The sequence below is a fragment of the Anomaloglossus baeobatrachus genome, chromosome 5 (assembly GCF_048569485.1).
Source record: "Anomaloglossus baeobatrachus isolate aAnoBae1 chromosome 5, aAnoBae1.hap1, whole genome shotgun sequence".
Taxonomy (NCBI): Eukaryota; Metazoa; Chordata; class Amphibia; order Anura; family Aromobatidae; genus Anomaloglossus; species Anomaloglossus baeobatrachus.
Genome location: NC_134357.1, coordinates 432,628,333 through 432,645,913, shown reverse-complemented (window position 1 = coordinate 432,645,913; position 17,581 = coordinate 432,628,333). Strand labels below are relative to the sequence as shown.

At 48.7% G+C, this 17,581-nt stretch overlaps 1 protein-coding gene across 4 annotated transcripts in view; it reads right to left on the bottom strand.

The window, feature by feature from the left end:
• The window catches only part of LOC142311727 (cadherin-like protein 26), a 273,298-nt gene that overhangs the window by 112,617 nt on the left and 143,100 nt on the right, over nt 1-17,581 (bottom strand). For all 4 annotated transcript variants that reach the window (XM_075350388.1, XM_075350392.1, XM_075350389.1 and 1 more), the window contains exon 3: nt 15,997-16,104. In XM_075350388.1, coding sequence (XP_075206503.1) covers nt 15,997-16,104 — 108 coding nt within the window. The remainder of the gene's footprint in view (nt 1-15,996; nt 16,105-17,581) is intronic.

Below are 17,581 nucleotides of genomic sequence, written 5' to 3'. Positions count from 1 at the left end.
ATCAGGTATGACATTATACTGCACCCTTCTACTTCAGATTACTCCTCTACAAACTACTAACTATGCCTCTTTATTCTATAGAGGGACCCCTAACCTTTCTTCCTACATACCCCTTGTGTGAGGATATTACAGGTAATATGTATTATGTCCTGAGACTCTACCTCCAGTTAGACTATATGTATCACTACCTGGGACTTGATCTCCAGTATATTAAACTATGTTATACATTACTCTCCTTAGATGGTAGCAAATTTCCTTCTGCCAATTACCCCTTACAACACGTGGCATTAAATAGTCACTACTGTTCCAAGGTATTGTTATCATATAGTATACGTGTATGACCACACATATATGTGAATTTCTAACTGATCTACCTGTATTTCTCTGAAGGAATTACAAGTGATAAAGTTTGATTTAACACACATAAGAAATTACATCTTAAAACTCCACGTGGAGTTCAATAAGGTAATTTAACCTGCTCTTATATAAGCTCTACCATAATCCCAACATATGCTTATTAACCGCCCATGTCCCCTGATCTATAGGACATAGACTCTGGAATTACAACTAAAGACATTACATCCAGGACAGATCTTCGTATCATCCCTATACTTACTGGAATAACTATAAATAATACTACAAGGTAGCCACATTACCCATTATAGTTCTACAGATACTGATTAAGAGATTCTCCTGAGAAACTTATCACTATTTTCTATTCTATACTAAAGGGATCGCAATTCTAAATGTCCTACGGTGGTACCCATTAAACCTCTCCAGAGCATTCACACTGTGAGACCATATATTTACCAGGTAACTCAACCCAGATACTCACATTAAGCCATAGGTTTGTATACATATACGCTGGTTTATTACCTACTCACCCTCATACCTTTATTCACAGGATTTGCTCTCTGTAAATAATAGAAAAAAACAAAGCCCCGGGTCTCCCCTCTATCCCTTCTTTCTCTGCACTTGCAGTATTCATCTTTGGAAACTAGCTCTTCCCTTCTATGGAGGTATGTGTTACACCTTTGTATACACTACTACTGCCACTGTCCGTATTTAATATGATATTCCTATGGTAACTTGCTATATATTATAAGTTCAAAGACTTAATCTGACATGGAAATTTTTTAAAAAAAAATTTTCAAAAAATGTTTTCAAAAATTTTTTTCAATTATGTATATATGTATATTATCTATATGTAAATAATGTACTTTATTCTTAAATAGTGATTCTATTTTATTCTGTCCTCCTACAGTGTAATACGGCGTGAAGAAGGCCTATACTTAGGCCGAAACGTCCCTTCCACTTGTATTATTTTCCACTTATTTTCTACTTATATCATTTAAAAATAAAATACAAAAAAATCTTTGATTGAAAAAACAAATCTGTTGGTCTTTTTATACTTCGTCTTGAATTGAGAGTGCAGCAGGGCCGGACTGGGACTGAAAATCAGCCCTGGCATTTGAGCAGACAGGCCCACCTACTATGAAGTGAATGTGAAGTATATTTGTTTGGATGCTGCAATTGTGCTATAGACCTCAAGCAATCCGCAAACAAACTGCTGTAAAGCCAGAATTACACTATATGGAATTTAAATCGCCTAACAGAAAATTTAGATTGTTCTTAAAGGGACTCTGTCAAGAGGCAGGACTATATTTGTAATAAAAACCTCAATGATCTTTATTACATGCTGTCAAACAATGGCAGATATGCTGCCCCCCTCCCTGCACACACATACTTCCCTAGATGGGGGTCTTTATTACAATTCTGACCACAAATGTGGCGCCCTGGACTAGCCAGGTCGTCACAGGTACTACAACATGCACCCCCACCCCGAGATAGGCACATCAGCCAGACACAAAATCCTTGTTGCCTCCCTCCAGGGGCTGATGTCCACACCAGGTGGGGTGGAGCCAGGTGGTTGGCCCCACCCACTGAGGAGTTCACAGTCCTGGAGGCGGGAAAAGGAAAGCAGATCAGTTAGGGAAGTGGAAGAGTGAGGAGTAAAGTGGTAATAGAGGAGCAAACTGACCGTGTCCGGGTACGTGGCCCGAGCACCGAGAGCAAGGTTGGCAGACGGTGGTGGCCGTCTGCAGGAGAGGCAGATCAACACGGAACCGTAGGACCGGGGACGGGCGGTGGCCTGCCGGTACCGAACCGGGGAGCGAAGTGAAGCCAGCACAAACCGGCAGGGCCTGCGGACCCCGACCAGGCTTGGAGTCGCCGTTAAATAGGTCAAATCTGTCAGGAAACCCCTGGGGTTCCGGTCACTAACAGCCAAGACCCGATTGAAGGCAACCGTCCAACTAGCAAAAGGAAATACAGCTAACGCCACAGCTAGAGTTCCAAGGGGCCAGAGCCTGCGGGCAAAAGGGCTCCTCCGGCACATATACACGCTGGGGAGCGGGTTACCGGTGGGAAGCCATCGGGACCGAACATACACAAAGGTGCAGGGAAAGGCAGCCACCACCAACCGTCCGGGAGAACTGCGGGACCCGTCCATCCAGCCGTTTGGTTTACCAGATACTTTGAGGTAGAGTATAGCAACTGGATAGGGATATACCGTATGGATAAGTTTATACTAGCTGGGTAACCCACCAATGGAAAAATAACGCCTAAAATATACCTTTTATTATGATAATTTAAAATTGTAAAGGAGACCAAACAAACATATATAGCGCACATGCGCCTAAAAATTGTCACCAGCTGTGATATCCTATATCATTATCATTAGGAATATTCTTTCACAGACGACAATAGGTAATCGGCAGTAGAGTGACCCTCATCAAATATTGTGTGATAGGGAATAAAAGGAAACGATCTCACCCGTCTTCAGTTCATTAAGGGTGAATGTTCCTCAGCCGAAACAAATGCAGGCAAGCGGAGTTGCCACAATTCACTGAGATCCTATGGTTTCAACAGGTGTTCCACGGATCCACTCAGAAACAACTCCGATAGCATATCAAAGAAACTTTTTCTCTCTCTCAACGCGTTTCATTTGATCATCAGGAGATTTAGAGAAGGAATATGGTGTCTTTCAATGAAACCGGCATATCCGCCGCAGGGTTCAGACACAAATCCGATGCCACATTATATGTCCTTCATAGGACCGGCACATCAGCCACTATATGAATCCAAAAAACATAGCATGAGTCTCCAAAATAAAACAACCGGCCTCATATATATCAAACAGCCTCATTTCGTGAAAACCAGATACAAATTGTGTACTCACCAAGGTCCCGACACATGACATTTAATGGTACTGCGCCATCATGCCGAGCACCGGCATTATGTTTAAATAACAGAGCATTGCCGTTCTGAATCAGGCGTGTGACGTCACGTCCGCCTCGCGGGTGCCCGCCCACTTCCTGCGGGTCACTCCGTGTTGAGACGCACGCAAACCAGGACGGAGTCCTGGAACGCAGGACACTCTGCGCATGCGCAGGAAACGGCCGCTGCATCTTACGGTGCAGCAGGCGCGACAGCCTGCGGTCACCATCAAAGGGAATGTTGACATAGCAAGCATTCCAGATAATCCTGCTCTGGGACATAGCTGTCCCAAGAGCAGTCAATCCAGGTTAGACATAGCTGTGCAATTATGGTAAAAAGGACAGTTTCAAACACAATTCATAAGTTATGGTACAGAGGAAAAGGAGGGGAAAAATGGGGAGGGGGGGGGGAAGGGGGGGGGAGGGGAACGGAGGGAAAATTTTGTAAAAATAGAGGGAGGATCTGGCCAGGGACAAGAAGAAGACAACTGGACCCAATTGGATGGAAAAGAAAGGACCCATCACCATATACACTGGCCCTGTCTTATAGTCTTGCAACTGCCTATCATGTGGGGGTCGGCACCCTAAAGAAACGGTGGATGGTGCCCCCACTCGGCCGTCGTATAGCCCTACCAGATACTCACCCTATTGCTAAATTACACAAAGGGTGCAAAAGATAGCATCTCATTTAGGCCCAGGGGTCTCACTGTCCTGAGCCAAAAAATCCATCTCGTCTCCTGTTTTAGGATCAGATTGTCCCAGTCTCCCCCTCTTGTAGGTTGTGGTACCAGGTCAATCCCTTGAAAAAAGACGGAGTTGGGGTCACCATTATGTTTTTCAGTAATGTGCCTTGCCAATGGAGTGTCAATTTTGTTACGGATATCTCTTAGGTGTTCACCCACTCTACGTCTAAATTCTCTTTTGGTTTTTCCCACATATTCTTTCAGGCATGTGCATGTAGCCTTATAGATGACCCCCTTTGATCTGCAGTTGATAAAGTGTTTGATAGTGTAGTCCTTGCCGGTCACACTAGAATGGAATTTTTTCCCTACTTTTATGGAACCACATGCTACGCAGCCACTGCATCTATAGCAGCCTTTTATGTTACTTTGGATCCAGGAGGTATTTTTGGGGGCAAAGTGGCTGTGAACCAACCTGTCACCTAATGAGCGAGCCTTTTTAAAGGTGATAGTGGGAAGGGATGTCAATACAGGGGCAATGTCGTTGTCCATCTCAAGGATTGACCAATGTTTACTGAGGATTTTACGAAAATCCTCTGCGCCATTATTGTAGGTAGTTATGAAGCGTACCACATCTTCCTTCCGTGGTACGCTTCATAACTACCTACAATAATGGCGCAGAGGATTTTCGTAAAATCCTCAGTAAACATTGGTCAATCCTTGAGATGGACAACGACATTGCCCCTGTATTGACATCCCTTCCCACTATCACCTTTAAAAAGGCTCGCTCATTAGGTGACAGGTTGGTTCACAGCCACTTTGCCCCCAAAAATACCTCCTGGATCCAAAGTAACATAAAAGGCTGCTATAGATGCAGTGGCTGCGTAGCATGTGGTTCCATAAAAGTAGGGAAAAAATTCCATTCTAGTGTGACCGGCAAGGACTACACTATCAAACACTTTATCAACTGCAGATCAAAGGGGGTCATCTATAAGGCTACATGCACATGCCTGAAAGAATATGTGGGAAAAACCAAAAGAGAATTTAGACGTAGAGTGGATGAACACCTAAGAGATATCCGTAACAAAATTGACACTCCATTGGCAAGGCACATTACTGAAAAACATAATGGTGACCCCAACTCCGTCTTTTTTCAAGGGATTGACCTGGTACCACAACCTACAAGAGGGGGAGACTGGGACAATCTGATCCTAAAACAGGAGACGAGATGGATTTTTTGGCTCAGGACAGTGAGACCCCTGGGCCTAAATGAGATGCTATCTTTTGCACCCTTTGTGTAATTTAGCAATAGGGTGAGTATCTGGTAGGGCTATACGACGGCCGAGTGGGGGCACCATCCACCGTTTCTTTAGGGTGCCGACCCCCACATGATAGGCAGTTGCAAGACTATAAGACAGGGCCAGTGTATATGGTGATGGGTCCTTTCTTTTCCATCCAATTGGGTCCAGTTGTCTTCTTCTTGTCCCTGGCCAGATCCTCCCTCTATTTTTACAAAATTTTCCCTCCGTTCCCCTCCCCCCCTCCCCATTTTTCCCCTCCTTTTCCTCTGTACCATAACTTATGAATTGTGTTTGAAACTGTCCTTTTTACCATAATTGCACAGCTATGTCTAACCTGGATTGACTGCCCTTGGGACAGCTATGTCCCAGAGCAGGATTATCTGGAATGCTTGCTATGTCAACATTCCCTTTGATGGTGACCGCAGGCTGTCGCGCCTGCTGCACCGTAAGATGCAGCGGCCATTTCCTGCGCATGCGCAGAGTGTCCTGCGTTCCAGGACTCCGTCCTGGTTTGCGTGCGTCTCAACACGGAGTGACCCGCAGGAAGTGGGCGGGCACCCGCGAGGCGGACGTGACGTCACACGCCTGATTCAGAGCGGCAATGCTCTGTTATTTAAACATAATGCCGGTGCTCGGCATGATGGCGCAGTACCATTAAATGTCATGTGTCGGGACCTTGGTGAGTACACAATTTGTATCTGGTTTTCACGAAATGAGGCTGTTTGATATATATGAGGCCGGTTGTTTTATTTTGGAGACTCATGCTATGTTTTTTGGACTCATATAGTGGCTGATGTGCCGGTCCTATGAAGGACATATAATGTGGCATCGGATTTGTGTCTGAACCCTGCGGCGGATATGCCGGTTTCATTGAAAGACACCATATTCCTTCTCTAAATCTCCTGATGATCAAATGAAACGCGTTGAGAGAGAGAAAAAGTTTCTTTGATATGCTATCGGAGTTGTTTCTGAGTGGATCCGTGGAACACCTGTTGAAACCATAGGATCTCAGTGAATTGTGGCAACTCCGCTTGCCTGCATTTGTTTCGGCTGAGGAACATTCACCCTTAATGAACTGAAGACGGGTGAGATCGTTTCCTTTTATTCCCTATCACACAATATTTGATGAGGGTCACTCTACTGCCGATTACCTATTGTCGTCTGTGAAAGAATATTCCTAATGATAATGATATAGGATATCACAGCTGGTGACAATTTTTAGGCGCATGTGCGCTATATATGTTTGTTTGGTCTCCTTTACAATTTTAAATTATCATAATAAAAGGTATATTTTAGGCGTTATTTTTCCATTGGTGGGTTACCCAGCTAGTATAAACTTACCAGATACTTTGCATCCATTTGTGGCTGAGTGAGTACTACCGTGCCATCCGGCACCGCGCTGCGCAGTCCAAGCGACCCTGCACCTTGCCAACCCTGCCTCCCCGACACCTCACCGGGCCCCGGGACCACCAACCCCCTACCCACGGAGGGGAGAGAAACATCCCAGCTGCTCCCTACAATCGCTCCCGGGATCCCCGTCAATAGCAGCGGTGGTGCCCAACCTCACCACAACCCGTGGGTGGCGTCACGGACCAAATCCCCAAACCGAACTACATCCCCCCTTTCACTCACGCCGCTCGAGTCCCCGGATCCGGCCCACCGCTCGAGCCACCAAGCAGCAGCAGCGCCGGACCCGAGCGTGGTGAGCGCAGCGCCCCGCCGCCCGCGACACAAACAACCAGTCAAATAGAGCTGGCAACATTAATCTAGCACACTCATGATAGGACAAAAAAGGAGTACAATGAGCACTAACTGGCCACTTGGAGAAAGTGGAGCTAAATCTTCAAATAGACTACATATATTTTATTTGCTTAAAAACCATAGATGCAGGAGCAGCACTGCTTCGTCCTCCTGCAACCATCTATGGTTTTTAAGCAAACAAAATAAAGGACTTTTATGGATCGGGGAGAGGGCCACCTATTTCTTCTATACTCGGCTCTTTTATTACAATTATGGCCCTATCTGATGTTAGAGCTTCAGCTCTGATGTCTCCTTCAGCTCTTTACAACTCCTGGGCTGGCCGAGAATGGTGTCGCTTTTCCTGCCCTGGGCATGATCAGTAAATCAATGAAGCTGGTGAACTTACAACCTCTCAGGAGCCACTGGCTTACCGTCATAGGGTATGGACGGAGCGATAAGTGATTTTGTTTTTTTACCTTGACATTATCATATATTTACGTTAAAGGATCAAGATTAAAATATACTGACTGTTGCTGGCATTTTACATGGGACACTTCTGCTGAACATGGATACACTGCAGTTAGTTGTTAGTAACTGTTAAATAGGTAACCCACTACTTGGACACCCCTTCTGTAGCCCTATGTTCCTCCTCCCCATAAGGAAAATAACACCTATGCTCATTTTTGGTGCTGGCACTGTTTCAGTGGTGTCAGCTCTGCTTCTCCTGGGGCTCACATGGCATTGTCACACAATCCTTGTGGAAAATCAGCGCTGGCTTCACTCTATCCCCTGTCGGAAAAATCAATACATCCAGTGGAAGTAAGAGTTGCTGCGCTCTCATTTCCTTCCGATGTCAATTACATGTGTAGGAGGGAAGAGTGAAGCCAGCACTGATTGTTCACAGGGATTGTGAAACATAAAAATGTCACGAGAAGCAGAACTAGCACCACTGAAATGGTATGTTTTTTGGGGGAGGGGGGTGAAAACAGGGATTCAGAAAAGATTGTCTGAGTAGTGAGGAACAGTTTTAAGAAGAAAAGAAATGTGGTGAGAATGCTCAAAAAAATTCACTGGACTGGGAAGTTATAAATGTTACCCACTACCTGGACAATGCCTTTTTCAAATAAGGTTATCTCCCTTGTAAAATAATAATGACATATACTCAGGGACAGACAGGGAATGAGAAAGACAGACTGACAGACAAAGAGAGAGAGAGAGACTGACAGGCAAAGAGAGAGAGAGACTGACAGGCAAAGAGAGAGAGAGACTGACAGGCAAAGAGAGAGAGAGACTGACAGGCAAAGAGAGAGAGAGACTGACAGGCAGAGAGAGAGAGAGAGACTGACAGGCAGAGAGAAAGAGAGACTGACAGGCAAAGAGAGAGAGAGACTGACAGGCAAAGAGAGAGAGAGACTGACAGGCAAAGAGAGAGAGAGACTGACAGGCAGAGAGAGAGAGAGACTGACAGGCAGAGAGAAAGAGAGACTGACAGGCAAAGAGAGAGAGAGACTGACAGGCAAAGAGAGAGAGAGACTGACAGGCAAAGAGAGAGAGAGACTGACAGGCAAAGAGAGAGAGAGACTGACAGGCAGAGAGAGAGAGAGAGACTGACAGGCAGAGAGAAAGAGAGACTGACAGGCAAAGAGAGAGAGAGACTGACAGGCAAAGAGAGAGAGAGACTGACAGGCAAAAAGAGAGAGACTGACAGGCAGAGAGAGAGACTGACAGGCAGAGAGAGAGACTGACAGGCAGAGAGAGAGAGACTGACAGGCAGAGAGAGAGAGACTGACAGGCAGAGAGAGAGAGACTGACAGGCAAAGAGAGAGAGACTGACTGACAGGCAGAGATAGAGAGAGAGACTGACTGACTGACAGGCAGAGAGAGAGAGAGACAGGCAGAGAGAGAGAGAGAGAGACTGACAGGCAGAGAGAGAGAGACTGACAGGCAAAAAGAGAGACTGACAGGCAAAAAGAGAGACTGACAGGCAAAGAGAGAGAGACTGACAGGCAGAGAGAGAGAGACTGACAGGCAAAGAGAGAGAGACTGACAGGCAGAGAGAGAGAGAGACTGACAGGCAGAGAGAGAGAGACTGACTGGTAGGGAATGAGAGAGAATGACAGAGAATGAGATAGTCTCTCTCATTCCCTACCAGTGTGTCTCATAGAGATAGACTACATGCACAGTTACACACTATACATTACCCCATCTTGCAGCTCCTGATGGTGCAGAGCAGGAGAGGAGCTGCCCCGCGGCGGCCAGCAGCATTGAAAATTGGCGGCCGGGGCCGCTCACCGGACCCCGCCGCTATAGTGGCGGCCGGCGGGTGGCGGCAGCCACAAAATAATTTTAAACAGCAGGCAGTGCGGGAGAGGCGGGGGGCGGCCCCCCACCCCTCCACCGGCCAGCCCACCGGGAGAAGTCCCGCCCCTCCCGCCTATCAGTCCGGGCCTGGAGTGCAGTGTTTCAAATTTGTATATGCTCCTGAGGTCTCACGCATGCCCAGTGACACTCTCGCGGGACTGAGCACTGTGCAAAGTGTGAACGCTTTTGAGGTGATTGTGCAGGCGCGAGATTATGGGCGGCGCTGTGATTGTCATCAGCAGCGTCATCCAAGTACCCACCCATAATCTCATGCCCAAGTTTTTCGCTCTACCTCCACTGTTATGCGCAAGCGCTGACCATATGAGGCATGTTACCTATTACCGCGGGCACGAGATTATGGGCGGGTACTTGGATGACGCTGCTGATGACAATCACAGCGCCGCCCATAATCTTGCGCCTATGGTAATAGGTGACGTGCGTTCATATGGCCAGTGCTTGCACATAATGGAGGCAAAGGGAAGAGCGTGTGCACGCATACCTCCCAACCGTCCCGGATACAGCGGGACTGTACCGTATTTCAGCGGGTGTCCCGGTGTCACGATCGTGAGGCTTTTGTCCCATGGATCCGCCCACCCGCTCTCCCCGTCTGACTTTCTCCCCCTCCTAATGCACATGAGCAGAGCCGAGCGCTGCTTCACTGCTCTGGCTCTGTACTGCCGCTGATATGGGTGGGCGGCAGCAGCATTTTCCTGGCTGCCGGCGCTTTAAATCGGCACCTGCAGCTAAGCGTGCACTCACTGCTCTCAGTTGGGCTGCTTGTGTACGGATGTGCATCTGTGGGCGGAGCTACCGAGCAACATGCTGAGCTCTGTCCACAGATGAAGAGACTGGAGGAAGAGGAGCTGAACACCAAGGAACGATGTATGTGACCCCCCCCCACCTACCCAAAGCTGTATGCCCCAGCCCCCTCCTCACCAGAGCTATATATGCCTCCAGTAACCCCCCTCACCACATCTGTATGGCCCCCTCACCAAATTTGTATGCCCCCCAGCCCCCACACCAGATCTATGTACCCCCCAGCTCTGTATGCCTCCAGCCCCCTCCCACCAGATATGTATCCCAGCCCCCCCTCACCAGATCTGTATGCCCCAGCAACCCTCTCCTCACCAGAGCTATATGCCTCCAGCCACCCCCTCACCAGATTTGTATACCCCCAGCCCCCACACCAGATTTGTATGCCCCTTAGCCCCCACACCAGATTTGTATGCCCCCCAGCCCCCCCACAAGATCTATATGCCCCCCAGCACCCCCCAGCTCTGTATGCCTCCAGCCCCCTCAGACCAGATATGTATCCCAGCCCCCCCTCACCAGATCTGTATGCCCCAGCAGCCCTTTCCTCACCAGAGCTATATGCCTCCAGCCACCCCCCCTTACCAGATCTGTGTGCCTCCCAGCCCCCACACCAGATTTGTATGCCCCCATCCCCCCATCAGAGCTGTATGTGCCCCCAGAGCTGTGTAAGCCCCAACACCAGAGCTATATGCCCCTTAGTAATATCTATGCTACCAGTAATTTGTATGCCCCACAGTAAAGTGTGTTTCCCCCAGTAATGTGTATACCCCTTAGTAACGTGTATGCCCCTCAGTGAAAAACACAGACGCTCTTCACTGACGTGTTAAACACACATATGTCCCTTCACACTCCGTGATTCATGGCACACAGTGGTTGTCCATGTGCAATCCGTGATACGTGATCCGTACTCAGTGATTGCACATGGACATATACTCACCTGCCCACGCTCTTGCTCTCCGTGGTGCTGAAGAGTCCCGCGATTCAGCATCCAGCCACCGCTCTCTCACCTCTGCAGCTACTTCCGGGCCGGCTCTGGCTGCATAAATGAATATGCATGCCATAATGAACCAGGCAGGAAGAAGCAGAGAGCAGCTGTCGAACTCAGCATCGCTGGAGAAGGTGATTTGAAAAAGCTTTTTATTTTAAATGTCCGTGTTTTTCTGGTACGTGTTTCACGGATCACACCATAGTGTGGTCTGTGGGACATCAGTGATGCCAGAAAAAAAAACGGACATGTTTCTGTGTGGCAATCATGGATATGCCGCCGCATGTACGCCGCACGGAGGCACGGTCAGTGAAAAATCACTGATGTGTGTGCAGATCCATTGATTATAATGGGTCTTGATAGGTCAGTGATTCTGGTACGTATAAAAACTAGCACATACATACCAGAATCACTGACATCTGAAACAGGCCTAATATGTATGCCCCTCAAGTACTGTCTATGCCCCCAGCCCCTCCTGTGCTGAATATACTATAACCCCAGCCCCTCCTGTGCTGTATATACTGTAGCCCCCAGCCCCTCCTGTGCTGTATATATACAGTGTGTGTATAATATATATATATATATATATATATATATATATAATATATATATAAAAAAAAACCATCCTCCCTTGTGATACATACACAGCGGTGTCAGTGTGCACTGTGCATGGCTAGGTCTGTTAAAGTGATGTCAAGTGGTCACATGCCGAGGAGGAGCTGGACAGAGACAAGCGGGGTAGGTGAGTGCGGCTGCTGCCGGCTTCCCCATATTATTACCTCCAATGTGTGTATATGTATGATGTATATATCTATGTATGTCAGTGCAGAAGACTGTATAGATTTGTCTGTTTATATGTATTTTAGGGAATTTGTCTTCAAATATGTACCGTATATGTGCGTATGCCTGTGCCCACGATCAAGACTCACTGTGTCCTGGAGGCAGCGGGTCCTGACTTGCGGGGCTGCACTTCTCCTCCGCAGGAGAACGCAGCTGCCTCTGCCCACGATCAGGACTCGCTGTGTCCTGGAGGCAGCGGGTCCTGACCTGCGGGGCTGCACTTCTCCTCCGCAGGAGACCACAGCTGCCTGTGCCCACGAGCAGGACTCACTGTGTCCTGGAGGCAGCGGGTCCTGACCTGCGGGGCTTCACGTCTCCTCCGCAGGAGACCACAGCTGCCTCTGCCCACGATCAGGACTCGCTGTGTCCTGGAGGCAGCGGGTCCTGACCTGCGGGGCTGCACGTCTCCTCCGCAGGAGAATGCAGCTGCCTGTGCCCACGATCAGGGTTCAGTGCGCTGCGGTCTCCTGCTGTGTTCTCCCTACGGAGGACGCATGCAACTGATATTCTGCAGTCTGGAAAGATACTCCGCAGGTCAGTGTTTGCTGCAGAAAAAACAAGCACAGTGGGCACGGGTTTTCTAGAAATGAATCCACTGTGCTTGTACTGTACAATGCAGCGTTTTAGACACAGCAAAAACACGCTACATCCAAAATGCTGCAAACACTGATCGTGGGCACGCAGCCTTAAACAATGTGATCAGCAGTGCTGAAAAGGATTAGCTGTGGGCGTGACAGATTGCAAAATGGGTGTGGTTAGGGGGCGTGGCTCAAATTGCCATACTTTGTCCCTCTTTCTCATCTTTAAATGTTGGGAGGTATGGGTATTTACAGGGGATTTGGTATAGTTTGTGACGCCACCCGTGGTGTACAGTAATTGGGAGTACCACCGCTGCCGTTGGGAGTACCTGAGGTGAATGGAGTGGGGCAGCTAGGTGACGTTGCCCTGCACAGGTAGGGACAGGTCCCGGGACTCTGTTGGGAGGTGCTGAGATGCAGTGCAGGGGTCAGTCGGGTACTCACTCAGCAATGAAGCAGACGCTGACAACAGGGTAAACCAAGTCTTTGAACACCGTTCCCTCTCGTTTCGAGGGTAGCTCGTCCGGGTCCCATCCGCTAAAGTGCTGCTGGTGGTCCGTAACCTGCCTCCTGGCACTAAGCTTTAGATTGTCCGTTGTGATCCTGTAGCTTGGAGCTATCCGGGCCTCGCTCCCCACTGTGGCTAAGTGAAGGAGCCTGCTCTCAGGAGCTCACACTTGGGATTTCAGTGGGCTGCTTGCTAGGAAAGCCCTATCACCCTCGTTGCGCTAGTGCCCCCGATCTCTGAGCTGGTGGGAATGTGGCGCCCTGGACAAGCCAGGTCGTCACAGGTACTACACCAACACACCCCACACCTCGGTTAGGCACACCGAAGCCAAAACATAAAATCCTTGTTGCCTTCCTCCAGGGGCTGATGTCCACACCAGGGGGTGGGCCAGGCGGTTGGTCCCGCCCACCGAGGAGTTCACAGTTCTGGAGGCGGGAAAAGAATTTCAGATCAGTTGAGAGAGTAGAGAGTTGGAGTTTGAAGTGAAAGGAAGTGAAGTGGTAGTGGAGCAGACAGAAAGCGGTCCGGGTGTGTGGCCCGGACGGTACAGCAAGGTTGGCAGACGGTGGTGACCGTCTGCAGGAGAGGCCGATTGGAGTGAGCCGTAAGGTCCGTGGACGGGCGGTAGCCCGGCGGTACCGGACCGGGGAACAAAGAGAAGCCAGCACCATCCGGCAGGGCTTACGGACCCCGACAAGGCTAGGAGTCGCCGTTGAATTTGTCAAATCCGTTAGCGAAGGGAACCTCCTGGGTTTCCCAGCAGTCAAGTCCCGATAGAAGGCGACAGCTCAAACCGTGAAGGGAAACACAGTCACCGCCAAGGCTAAAGTTTCCAGGGCCAGAGCCTGCGGGCAAAAGGGGCTCCTTCAGCACCCATCCAAGCTGGGGAGCGGGTTACCGGTGGGAACCCATTGGAACCGTACACACTACACAGGTGCAGGGAAAGGCAGTCATCATCAACCTGCCGGGAGGAGAAACACCGCAGCCGTCTGTGGGACCCGTCCATCCAGCCGTTTGTTTTACCGGAGACTGTGTATTCGTTACTGGCTGAGTGAGTACCATCGTGCCGTGCGGCACAGCGCTGCCCCCGTGACCCTGCACCTCACCAGGCCCCATAACCCGCCTGCCATACATCCCTACCTACCTCACCGGGCCCCGGGACAACCAACCCCCTACCCACGGAGGGGAGAAAACAACATTCAAGCTGCTCCCTGTCACCGCTCCCGGGATCCCCGTCCAGAGCAGCGGTGGTGTCACCAATCTCACCACAACCGTGGGTGGCGTCACGGACAATATACCTAACCCAAACCACCCCCCTTTCACTCACGGGCGAGGAACGCCGCTCGAGTCCCCGGGATCCGGCCCACCGCTCGAGCCACCACCGAGCAGCAGCAGCAGCAGTAGCCGGACCCGAGCAGTGGGTGAGCGCAGTGTCCCCTCCTCCGCCCGCGACAGGAACAGTCCATAAAGGCCCTGTTCTCCTCAGGTTAATAGTTGGGTTGCCTGAAGCTTCTCCCCGACCTAGGGTCCATGTACCCCGTCGTGCCTTCGGTCCCGGACCGGTGATAGGACTAGGCTGCCGGCCGTCCTCCTCGACGGGTCCCAGGCACCTAGCCTCAAACCCCTGGGATCGGGGGTCTGACTCCTCTAGGTCCAGACCACCGTCTGCGACCTAGTTTTCCTCTCCCCTGGGAGCTCCAACTTCCAGCTTCCTCAGAGCTCCTCACTGCTCGAGGGCTATCACTACTCTGAACTTGACACCTCCCACCTCCCTGTCTGACCCCTAGGTGGGCGGCCCTATTCCTGCTTAAGCAGCCCACTGGTGTGCCTGACAAGTGTGGTGCAAAGTGTATCTAGGATTTGTGAATGCTGATGGAGGCAGCACTGCAGGATAGAGACCCAGAACCATGGGGGGTTGAATACTGCACGGGTGGGACAGTTTGTGCAGTAACCTGTGATGACCTGAATAGTCCAGGGGCGTCACACCTGTCTGCAGTCTCAAGAGCGTCTCCTGCCTACCTTCAATTTCCAGCATCTCAGCTACCTGTCTGCAATCTTTGGATGTCTTTCTGCCTGTGGCTTCCAGTACCTCTGCTAACAGTCTCCTGTCTACCTACCGTTTTCAGTTCCTCAGCTATCCATGTCTGAGTGCTTCACGTGTCTCCTGTACTGATGCCCGTGGCCCATGTGCCCACCCTGGCCTTGGGCTTGGAGGATTCACCTCACTAGGTGAGCCTAACATCGCTATTCTGCTGGTGGGGGTCACTGTGTATATACATTGTTGCACAGTGTCAGCGATAAAAAATAATGTATCCTTTTACGTGCACTCCTAATTGAAGTGTCATTTAGTCAAAAAGGTGTCACAAGCAAGGAACTCCCACCTCCCCAACATGATAACTATATACTCAACAAGGACGAAAGCAGGGGTGCACAACTTGTGGGCAGAAGGACCACATAAGGCACTTGTTGCCTTTCTGTGCGACCCTCAACTATGTGGTCACAGACATGCCTGATAGTATGGTGGCTGCTTACATATATTTTAGGGCGTAAAGCAGAGAAGCACCGTATGATGGGTGACTTACTGGTGTATTGTGTGGTCATGTCCGTGACCAAATTAAATCTAGGTAAGGAGTAGATGAAGTAATGAGTATGAGTGCAGCCATAATCAAGGTAGTTTATGGTGGAAGAGAAAGAATTGACTGTCAGCATCTCACATAAACTAGAATAAGAATCCATGGTCCATTCCTTTCTGGATTGCAGAACTGTGAATGGAAGAAAAGAGGACCTCTTTCCTCCTCGTAGGTGGGAGTCCAAAAATTAGAATCACACCTATTAGATATTTATGTAGTGTTTGTTCTGATTTTTTTTTGTGTCCTTTGTCATTTTATACAAGGAAATGCTTCAATTCTTACCGTGCCAATAAGTTTGGGGTAAGGGCCTGGCAACTCTTCTTGAAGGGTGAAGGTGTCGATGATCCAGTCTCTCTTCTGGCGGCTTTGTGCCATCCTGCGCTGCAACCTCTGTTGGAAAATGAGTTGTGACAGAATATCGTGAAGACATATTTCATATTTATTGGCAAAGGGTCAATCTTAACAGAACCAAAAATAAAGACAGTGTCTGTTAATTGTCATCGTTTAGCGATAACTTGATGTAACCTCCTGTTACCCGGGGCTCCACATTTACAGAGGTAATTGCACCACATTACAGTTTAATTGGGCAGGCGTCAAGTTCCTCTATACCTACTACATTTTCTGCATCTCTAGTTTCTAGGTACTAACATGAGTCATTCAAAAAATGCTCTGAGCAGGAACAGAGAAAGTATCTACGATGGAGGCATGTATGGCTAACAATGGTGGGTGTGTTGGATCCTGTTATTCCACCGCCTCAGGTGGAAGCTTGTACTTTGAACCATATCCTCAAAAACACAAGGCCAAAGCAGGTAGGCCAAGCAGGTAGATGCCTAGGGGACGAAGCTGAAGGGGCAATTTCACCTTTTTTTCTACTCACACGTCAGTTTAAGCAATAATTTAACCCAGTAAAATTGTTGTCACCCGCCGTTCCCACCCCACTCTCCAGGTATCAGCCATGAAGTAACAAACGCCACATAAATACACAATTTTGAATTTACCTTTGCACCCATATTAGTAAAATAGATTGTATAAAAGGTCATGTTAAAGGGGTGCTCTCAGGCCCACAACCCTATTTCATATGCGCTATAAGGCATATAGATGACATATAGGGATGCGGGGGTTTCGATTGTTTAGGACTTCCTCTATTATGGAATGGAGTCCTGTTAGGAGAGAGCTGCTCATCCAGCCATATGTATATATCTAAAAATGTACATATGTTGCTTGTTCTTTATGGATGACCAGAGAATTGATCTAATCTGCAGCAAATTTAGCACTTGGGTATGTCAGACACTTAGGAAGGTCTTAAGGCTACTTTACACACTGCGATATCGTGCGCGATCTCGTCGTATGTGCGGCACGCCCTGTTCGTTAGTGCGATGTGTGTTCATCGCTGTGTGTCCATGTTTTAGTCGTGTGCTTACGGTCACATGTCACAATCTCTTTTATATTCACCTTCAAAGCTATCTCGTTTCCCGATGTAATGAGGAACATAATCATCGTTGTGTAGCGGTCTCACCGCATGGATTTCCAATTGTCATGGCGATATGGGCGTTGGTTCCCCACACAAAGTGCATCTTGATGTAGTAGAATTGTAAACTCGCAACGCCCCTTCTTGCCTCGACTCATTTGTTTAATCAGCGCTATTGATTTTCATTGGATGTTGGTAGTATAAATGTGCGCAGATGCGTGTTCATTCTTCCAGCTTTTGTGTACCCATTAGCGTTTGGCCTCGCACAAGTGAATTTTGAAAACAACTGTCATCTGGACTTGCGAATCTTTGCTGCAAGGTATGTGTTATAGTATTTACTCAATTTGTTTTTTGTTTATAAATTATTCTTAATATATTTTTTTTTAAATTTTTAAAATC